Source organism: Melitaea cinxia, chromosome 29 (genome assembly GCF_905220565.1).
Source record: "Melitaea cinxia chromosome 29, ilMelCinx1.1, whole genome shotgun sequence".
NCBI lineage: Eukaryota > Metazoa > Arthropoda > Insecta > Lepidoptera > Nymphalidae > Melitaea > Melitaea cinxia.
Window position 1 is genome coordinate 6,606,209 of NC_059422.1, and position 10,747 is coordinate 6,616,955.

Consider the following 10,747-nt stretch of genomic DNA (forward strand, 5'->3'; position numbering starts at 1 on the left):
CGATCCCCGCACATGACAAACATTTGTATTGGCTATACAGGTGTTTGCCGTGGTCTGGGTGTTTGTGCAGTCTTAGTGGGTCTCCCCACCGTGCCTCGGAGAGCACGTTAAGCCGTCGGTCCCGGTTGTTATCATGTACACCTGATAGCGATCGTTACTCATAGTAGGGAATATATCCACCAACCCGCTTTGGAGCAGCGTGGTGGATTAAGCTCTGATCCTTCTCCTACATGGGGAAAGAGGCCTATGCCCAGTAGTGGGATATTACAGGCTGAAGCGATAGTTAAATAGAAAAAAACATTGACTTTGTTTGATAGGTGCATAATTTTTTTTGTAATTTGGTCGTGGCACACGAGATAGGAATGAAGTTCCTTAATTTATAATATTAATTTCATTAATTTCAAGTTCTATTTGAGGTATAAAGAAAATAATTATTCGGGTACCTATACATTTTTTATCATGAATTTTTTATGGATAAAAAAAAACTACTTTACAAAATTGTATTAAGACTTTTATGTTATTAACAATGATTTATAAAAATATATAATAATGATCGAATGATATAATAATAATAGGAAACTGCAATAATAATAATAACAGTCATCTCGTAGACTATATATTAGACACTGTATAGCAATCATACATAATTTTTTTTAATCGAAAACCCTTTTTACTGTGTGTAATAAAATTTTAATAAATAAACAAATAAAATTAATTAAATTAAATACATTAAATGGTTATTATTACATACATATATATTATTTTATGAAATTCGCTGCGCTCGTTTCATAATAGTAACGAGTGTTTTAATACCCGTGTTATATGCAGTTGCATACACTACTTTATCTTCACTAAAAAAAAAAAAAAAAAAAAAAAATTTAGCTATACCAGTCGGCTGTTACCTAGAACACAAGCATTAAGTTGCTTACTTTAGGGACAGACGACCGTGTGTGTATTGTGTAGATATTTATTTATTTATTTAATAATGCAATTAATCAAACAACAAGAGTAAAAGCTGACAATAGTTTATTTATAATAATTGTTCAAATTTTGGATGGTACAATTCTGAAAGTTAATGTTAATTTTCATATAATTTTCTAGATTTTTCTGGCAAAAGATTGTGAGTTAATTTTGTTGCCAATTCTAGAATATCCGGAGGCGTACAAATATCATCGTCGCTATCCATTTTTAACTTTTAATTTATTAAATTAAATTCACGCGTACGTGTATTGTCACAGTGATTTTGCCGCCATTAAAATCTAACCAATGAGAGCGCAGCTGCGCGCATGCGCGCGATGTTATAATGAGATTTTACGATATCGATGTGGATATTATACCATCATGTGAAATTGCTTAAATTGAGTGTTTTGTTGTCTGCGCTATAACAGTAGTAATTATAAGTCAAGTATTGGAAACATAAGTAGAATGTTACAACATTAGTGTAGATAAAATGACTATTGAACCAGTCACTCGGCCAGTACTTTTATGAGCTCGCCATTAAACTAGTTCCCTATAATATTGATGTCAGCTAGTCTTTGGATTAAGAGCCGTCATTTTGAAGTTAGATAGGTTAGGGTTATTTTTTTTCTTGTAACGAAATTATGTCGATAAACGGTCTTATTTTGAGCTTAGATAATTTGACGGCCTTTAATCTAAAGGTTTACCTTGATGTTTGAATTAAGGGTACGTAAATGACCATAGTACGGACGCGGAGCACGAAGAATTTCGTACATTGACCCTTCATCTTTTATCTTTGTCGTTCGCGTATAAACATATTGCCGTTGCGCTCACACAGGTGTAGTGACAGCCATATTCACAGGTTGTCAACCTTTTTACTTCTTTTTTTTACCAAATTAAGTCACAAGATTCATCGTTTTTCATTTTTAATTTAACTCAAAAGTTAACCTATATTTATAATTTATTTTTATAATTTATCCATTATATTAAATGCGAATGTGTGTTTATTGGTGTCTTTTTTCACACAGCAACAGATCTAAGATTTTTTGCATATAGAAAGTATAGCCACCAAATTGTACAGTAGCACATTAGGCAACCGATATAAAAGCGACATTATAAAGCGAAATAATTTAACAATCCGATATTTGAAATAAAAGCTTTACATTAAACGTTGTATATATAACTGACAAATAAATAACGCCCGATCTGATGTAATGATGCGTGTGCTGCGTCGGCTGTGCAAATATGTAATTTCTATGATAATCGCTGATTGTTTTAAAACTACCCTTTTTTATTAAAATTAAGTGACAGGCATTGAATTCTTCCTACATTCTTATGAGGTATTATTGGTTTGTTAGTAACTTGGGCATCAGTGATAGCCATTAATCCTAATTGAATAATTTTGACTTTTTTATTTACTTATTTTTTTTTATTAGTAATAAAAAAGTTTGAAAGACGTAAAATGACACAAACTTAATGTAATTATAAAATTCTATTTATAAACGTTTTAATACAGTTATCAAGAATAATAACAAAGGTGACAAAACATAGTGATTAAACTTTGACGATTGTGATTATATGTTCTAATTTTAATATGGAAGGTGAGTTTATACGAATGAACATAAAATAATTGTGTTTGCTCGCAAACGAAAAAAAAAAAAACAGATTTCAATTACATCGACGAGTAATACAACGTAGATCGACGAAAAAATAGTCAAATAACTACGCGTTATCAAAGATTACTCAAAAAGTGGTTATCAGATCTCAATAAAATTTATATTTGACCACATGATCACACCAGATTCGATTAAATTAAAAATTATCAAAATCGCTACACCCAGTAAAAAGTTATTGCGGATTTTCGAGAGTTTCCCTCGATTTCTTTGGGATCCCATCATCAGATCCTGGTTTCCCATTAAATCAAAAAAAAAAGTCTACTCAAGAAGACTACAAAAGCACTTTTTATTTTTTCATTTCATTTTGGTTCACAGGTAGTTATAATTTGAAACCATTTAAGTCTTTGACAAATTTATAATTAGGTAAATATAATTTTGAACCAAATATATTCTAGCTACTAAACATTTTTTTTTTAAATAAACTTTAAAACACATTTTTTGCAAAAGAATAATTCTCCGAATTTTGGATTAATTTTAAAATTAAGAGAGAGGGAGAGAGAGTTGTGTGATTAATATTATCGATTTTTTAATTAAAATATCATTGTCAATTCGATTGTGTAAGATTTGTAGCAATAGGTACACATGGGTATCTGTACAATGAAAAATATATGTGAAAAACAGAAGTTAATCGATATTACGATCGTATCTTTAAGGTTATCGTTACCCTTATCGTAGACGATGAAATCTAATTTGACGTAGTTAAACAGAATATACGCATTTAGTTTAAATACAAGTCAGAATACCCCTATTCTGAGAATAGAGACACCAGGGACATAGGGACAGAATAGGGGAGGTTTATAAGGAATTACAGTTGCAGCGTAAACCGCATTGAACAGTAGTTAAAAAATCGTATAAAAAGTGAGGATGTTTTATTCTTATAATTTTTTATTATTTATTAAATTATTTAAACCACTCAGAAGTTCCATAGGGTCAGATTTTTTTTTTCGTAAAAACTATCTAGCAAACCGAGTTAAAAGATTGTTTTTTTTTTCTTTATAGATTTATTATCAATTAACGAACTGAAATAACGAAAGGTTTATTGTCAATGATACTACAGTTCTTAGGGATACATTTGGACTCAAAACTTCAGTGGAATTCCCATTTGTCATCCTTGAATAGTAGACTCAGCTCCGCAGCATTCGCAGTTAGAAAAGTACGACAACTGACCGACGTTGCAACTGCACGTTTAATATATTTTAGCTATTTCCACAGCGTTATGTCTTACGGCCTGTTACTATGGGGTAATGCTGCAGATATTGAGACTATATTTATCTTGCAAAAAAGGGCTATTCGCGTCATTTACGATCTTGGAGCTCAAGTACGGGATGTTTTTCAAAAGGTAGACATATTGACAATTGCGTCGCAGTATATTTATAACAATATTATGTATATTCACCAGAATATTCATTTTTTTTTAAATAAATAGTAATAATCGCATTGTAAACACGAGAAGGAATAACAAAATGGTAACTCCAAGTTTCCAACTGCGCGTAGTAAACGTCTCCTTTCTGGGTTATGGTATTCGCATGTATAATAAAATCCTACAATCAGTTTTGGAATTGTCTAAACATAAATTGAAAGTTTTTATTAAAAAAAAAAAAAAAAAATAATCACTCTATCAACTAAAGAAAAAAGCATCAAAATCTGTTGCATAGTTTTAAAGAAGCCTTACAGACAGCGGACTTTGTTTTATACTATGTAGTGATTGATTATTTTATTATATTTTTTATTATAATTTTGTGACGAAAGACATAGAGTTAGGTCTGCTGTAAACTGTCGTCATTTTAAGCTTAGCCTCTCGTTGATATTATTGCCTGTGTGGAATTGTGTATATTAGCAGCCTCGAATGGAGGTGTCGTAAAGAATCTTTGAATGTTTTCAATGCGTTGAGATGGTGAGTTATAAAGAAGATTCTAGACTGTACTTGATTGAAAACTCAAGGTGACTAAGGTAAATTAAGGCACATTGCCCTTAGTGTTGCGTTTGATAAGTCGTAGTAATTTTGTCGATTTTTGGAGGACGTTCTTTATTTGTTATTCAATTAGGTATAATTGAGCTAGGTATACGACGCGTTGGCACAATGTTCACAGCACTGGTTTGTGACTGTTTCGCTGGCGGTTGCGGGTTCGATCCCCGCACATCACAAACATTTGTATTGGCCATACAGATGTGCTGTGTGGCTACGGCACTAAAGAATTTAGCCACCCCCTCTCTTCCCGTGGGTGTCGTAAGAGGCGACTAAGAGATAACAAGGTTCCACAACCACCTTAGAACTTAAGAAGCCGACCGATGGCGGGATAGCCATCCAACTGCTGGCTTTGAAATAAACAGGCCGAAGACGGGCAGCAGCTTCTTTGGTGCGACAAAGCCAGTACTGCGGTCACCAACCCGCCTGCCCAGCGTGGTGACTATGGGCAAAACACATGAGTTCACGTTATTTTTGACGTAAACTTGTGGAGGCCTATGTCCAGCAGTGGACTGTATAGGCTGTAATGATGATACAGATGTTTGCCGTGGTCTGGGTGTTTGTGCAGTCCTTGTGGGTTTCTCAACCGTGCCTCGGAGAGTACGTTAAGCCGTCGGTTACGGTTGTTATCATGTACACCTGATAGCGATCGTTCTTTATAGGAGGGAATATATCCGCCAATTAGCCCGCATTGGAGCACCATGGATTTAGCTCTGATCATACACGGGTAAAGAGGCCATACGAATCAAGCTAAGCGGTTTCCGCTATATGTAATATTGTTTGTAATTCTTCCACTATTTTCGTTTATCTTATTTCTGGAAATATCCTTTATTGTCACCAAAAGTTCGGTCGCATCAGGGCGCTGTCAATTAAAAATATGCAAGCCCTCTTGCGCTGTTATATTATTTTACTTAAAAAATGCAACGGTGTCCTTAATGAAGTGATTGCAGATAGTGAATCGATGCCTGTAACAATAATCGTGATATGATGCCGAAAGGCGGTTTCTTTATTAAACATATCAAGATTATAAATCAAAAATATAATAATCATTTTTAATACGTTGTTCGATTGTTATAATTTCTTTGATGTTTCCATTATTTCTTTGTTGCATCTTTGCCATTCATTTTTTTCATGCCATTCATTTTTTTTTTGATCCAGGGGAAATCCCTAACGGATACCCACGGCCCGGAGGAGCCGCGGATATGTCCGATTCATATGGACTAAAACCCCTGGGGTTTTCCTACTCTCGCCTGGGGCAGGACTATGGGGTCACTGAGCACTTCCGTGATCCCGCCATTCGTGGCTATACATTGGGCTATGACGAATTAAGATACATCTTCGTTATAGCGTAAAATCTAGGCCTACAGTCCTCCTAATGGAACAATAAAACAATTTTTTTTCGAATCGAATCGCTTTCAAGTTAGCCAGTTCATTAGTGATTTTGATAGCATGGAATGGGTATTTTCTGAGGATCTTTTAACTTCTATTTAATATGTGGTAACCAAAAAAGTATGACTAAGAGAATGTACTGTGATAGACTGTAATAGGAAGAATCTATCACAGTATATTATAGAATATTCTATTATCATATATTTTTTTTACAGCAATACTTCTGCCACTATTGTTCGCTGCGATCAGCACTGTTGCCGCCAGAAATTTGGAAAACGTCGACCCCAACACATTGTCATGTGACCCTAAGGGACAAGTAAGTAATAACACAATATCTTTTCATCTTCAATTAATGTAAGGAAAAAGAAAGATAGGTGAAGTATTTAAATGCCACAATGCATAAATTATGAACTTCCGTAGAATTATGTACCTAAGTGCATTATTTGTAAGTCTTTATTAATATATCAACAATTTTGTCTATCCTTGTTTTACAACAGAATCTTCTTCTTGGTGGTAGCTTTACGCTAATGATAGTCTGTTATGTACGGTATCCATTAAAAAGCGCTTCAAAAATTAAAAAAAATGTCCTTAAAGAAGTGTTTCAATTTTATGTAATTTTTTTTAGACATTATGTATACTCCCAACGGTGCCTAGTTTTCAATGAAAGTGTTTTTAATTTTAAAAACTAACACGATTCTTTTTCTTTTTTCCAGATACCCCTGCATCTTCCACATTTTACGGATTGTAATAAGTTTTATATGTGTACAAATGGTAGAGAAGTCGAATTCACATGCCCTGGAAAAACGATTTTTGATTTCCCTTTACAGGTAACTACGTCCTTTTTATTTCTTTTTTTTGTATATATCTACGTACTTTTATTTTCTTTTTCTATAGACGACTAGGGTGGTAAGCAAGCATACGCTTCGCATAATAATCGGTTACTGTCGCCAATGGACTCTTGCAACATTAGGTGCATCATTTGTGAAGCTGATCCTCAATCCCTTCTCTTACCCTACCTCAAAAGCTAAAGCATTTTCAGTCCATATATACATTTGAATACTCATACTGTCGCAACCTGTCTAATCCAGTTCACCCAGAGGCGGGAAGATCTAGAGTAAGGTTGCGTAGGTCCACTCCGTTAAGATGGTTTGTAAATCTTTGTACTGCAATGATGATTAGTGATTTTGTATATTATGTTGTGGTGAGTTATGAGAGGCTATGAGATCTATAGATATGAGATATATAGATAGGGACAAAAGAATTGAAGAGCTAGATCAGTTGGACAGTAGGGGGAGGGGGCAAGGCGGAGCAAATGGTCCGCAAAACAAAAAATTACTGGACATATTATATGTTTTTCGAATTCATCATATTAATCACAGCTTTCAAAAGATTTAAAGCATATTAAAATTATTGTATGTAAATATATCTAAATATTTAAATCAAAATAAAATGATAATTAGTGATAAACATAGATATGTTATCTGGGCCTTTTTTAAAATATGATAGCGATCTACGTATCTTTCATCGAACGTGTTGGATATATTTTTATCAGACTACGGTACTGTTATTAGCTACATGTGTAATATTTAAAGAATTTAAGTTTTACACTAGATTAAACCTATGTTTTCACTCACTTTTTAAATTATTATTACAATTGGAATGACAAGCAAGGACGATATTTTAATTTAAATGAAATGATGTAAGCAGAAAGCTTGATCTATAAATTAATACGTGAACCAAAAACTTTGTCTCTATTTTACGAAAATTGCGCGGACAGAGTAGTATGAAATTTTGCACACTTATAGTTTATATAGAGAATAATTGCAGAATAAAAAAAATTACACAGACTACCATGTTTCATGTTTGACACACACACGCATATCTTTTTGGTTTATTGTTAGTCTGTAGTTAAATTATGGTCGAATTCCGACCACTAGGTGACCACTTGTTATGATAGTTTTATTGTTCTTATTATCTGGTATTTTTTACAGGTATGTAACTGGCCTACTGCCACTAACTGCTACCTCCGTGAAAGGGATATCGAAGGCTCCGGGGCCGAGGAATTCGAAATGATTGAAATGGACAAAACTTTCCAAAGTACGTTAAATTCTAAGAACTTAAAATTAGTTTGAAATTTTATCATAATAGCCTTAATCCTTATAACTTGAAGCGTATTTTCTTAGATTTGTTTTCACATTGTCTCAATTGACGACAATGATCGCATTTCATTAAATAAATTTAAGATTTCATTTACCTGAGGTAGGGCACAGCAGGAAATTTCCTGCTCAAAATATGGCGTAGTCCGACTGGGGTAGTACCTCGATCTTACAGAAGATCACAGATAAATAACACTGTTTTCAAGTAGTATCGTGTTCCTGTTGGTGAGTAAGGTGACCAGAACTCCTGGGAAAAATTGGGAATGGGGTCGGCAATCCGCTTGCGATGCTTCTGGTGTTGCAGGCGTGAGGTGAGTCGTACACTTGTTTTCCGATCTAGTTACTAAGCAGTGCTTGCTTGATTTCAACAAATACCGATTAAATATCTTTTACAGAATAATTCTAGACTTAATAATTAATCACTTGTTCGAGGATAATAACAAAACGGCCAAGTGCCAGTCGGAGTCGCACACCGAGGGTTCCGTACAAAAATTATTAAAAATATTTTTAGTATATGATGTCACAAAAAATTTATGATTTTCGCAATTTTCCCTTTATTGGTACTATAAGACGTTGTTTTGTACCAATTTTCAAGATTCTGAGTTCACGGGAAGTACCCTATAGGTTTTGATACCCGTGCAAGTGTCGAAAATTTGCAGCATAAAAGGCTGTATTGGCTTAGAAGTTTGATTTTTTCACAGCTCCAAAAGACAGTAGACCCGATTATTTCATATGAATTTCAGCTTGATACCTCAACGCGTTCCCGAGAAACAGGGTCTTGATAAACAGACGGACAACAAAGTGATCCTATAAGGGTTCCGTTTTTTTCTTTTTGAGGTGCAGAACTCTGAAAACGAGTGTCCTTTAGACCACGCGACTGAAGTAAAACTTCTTTAGACCCATCTATATGATTGTATATGTTAGTAATTCAAATTATAAGAAAGAGAGAAAGGAAATGTGTGCTCACACCTCGCTCTTGCTCCTGCAGTAATAGGTGAAATGTAACTTTCTATCTTCACAAACTTATATCTCCCTCTCGACTTCCTCAAAAGATGACACTTTTCGTAACGCTCTCGTCACGCATTCACCAGCTTACTGCCCAAGTCTAGCGAGCGTAAAGATGTTTTACTTCAAAAATTATTGTAATTTCTAAGGTGGTTTTACTGCAGGTCACAACGTATGATATTAATTTTGTATTTTTTTGCAGGCCCCATCAACAGCATCTCAGTTCACGACGCAGTTAACAGTGTGAGGCCGCTACCTAGCGATAAACCAGCTAAGCCCTCTGAGTTCAACACACACTTGAACTGCCAGAGACCAGATTCCGCTGCTAAGCGTACCGCATACAAGTTAGTTTTTTGCATTGTATATAAATCGTTGAGTTTGAATCGACCTCGAGTATTCAAAACGCTACACTATTTCACTTCAGCCTATTGCAGGCAACTGCTGGACATAGGCTTCCATAAGTTCGCGCCAAAAATGGCGTGAACTCATACTCACTCGTGTTGCCACGCTGGGCAGGCGGGTTGGTGACCGCAGGACTGGCTTTGTCGCACCGAAGACGCTGGTGCCCGTCTTCGGCCTGTGTATTTCATAGCCAGCAGTAGGATGATTATCCCGCTATCAGTCGGATTTTAAAGTTCCAAGGTGGTAGTGGAACTGTGTTATCCCTTAGTCGCCTCTTACGACATCCACGGGAAGAGACGGGGTAGCTGTATTCTTAATGCCGGAACCACACAGCAGTATTTATATCAATTATAAGAGTTCCATGGAAAACGTTTAAGCTTTGACTAATTTTTTTTTTACAAGAATTATAGACTGGTTATTTATTCTTGAAACGAAATGGACTGATATCACTGCCTTCAGCACAGGTTAGCTCCATTCTGTGGGCCTATAAATAAAAATAACTTATAATTTTTTTTCACAGAGGTGACTGCCAACGCTACTGGCGCTGCGAGGACGGTCTGCCACAGACCAAATACTGTAACGATGGTCTGTTCTTCAACGAAGCTACCCAGCAATGCGACTTTGAAGCGAATGTCAAGTGCTTAGACCAAATCGAAGACGAACTTAAAACCGAATTCATTGTATACAAGTAGAAATTGTAAAAAATAAAATTAGTTTTAAGAGCATAGTTACCGCCGTATCAATTATACAAGTTCCCCAGAAATAGGGAACCCCGAACCTTTCTCCTCACACGAATTCTTGTATATGGTTATATTACATAGTCCAAAATGCAAAATTAAGGGGTCCTAAATAAGTTTGATAATGCCAAGCCAAGCCACTGATAATACCAAACATAACTTATGTCGTTAAATATAAAAAAAATAGTATATTATAGATCTATGTTTTATTCTTAAAACTATACTAAGAGATATCAAACTTAAGGGAACATACTGAACAAGTTGCCGTGGGACTTAAAAACTGTGTGAAAACTGCTTAAAACTTGATAATAATTTACACCGCGTTGAAACGTTTAGTCTGATTATGTCTTGACATTATGATTTCTTATTTATGACAGTTTTGAAATTGCAAAAAAAAAAAAACTAATAAATTTTTGCGATTTTGTTATTTTTATTTATTGTATAGTATATTATTGTTAA

The 10,747-nt window shown here is 34.7% G+C and overlaps 1 protein-coding gene across 1 annotated transcript; it reads left to right on the forward strand.

Annotated features, from left to right (window-relative positions):
* The first annotated feature begins 2,551 nt into the window (after positions 1–2,551).
* On the forward strand, positions 2,552–10,278 carry LOC123667768. Its single transcript, XM_045601607.1, has 6 exons — positions 2,552–2,558; positions 6,204–6,304; positions 6,702–6,815; positions 7,980–8,085; positions 9,352–9,493; positions 10,072–10,278. Exons 1-6 carry the CDS (start codon positions 2,552–2,554, stop codon positions 10,241–10,243), a joined length of 642 nt encoding a protein of 213 aa, XP_045457563.1. The 3' UTR covers positions 10,244–10,278.
* The last annotated feature ends 469 nt before the right edge of the window (positions 10,279–10,747 follow it).

Coding starts and splice junctions, on each gene's coding strand:
- LOC123667768 (XM_045601607.1), top strand. Junction 6,305..6,701: donor CATGTGACCCTAAGGGACAA/GTAAGTAATAAC, acceptor TCTTTTTTCCAG/ATACCCCTGCATCTTCCACA. Junction 6,816..7,979: donor TTTTTGATTTCCCTTTACAG/GTAACTACGTCC, acceptor TATTTTTTACAG/GTATGTAACTGGCCTACTGC.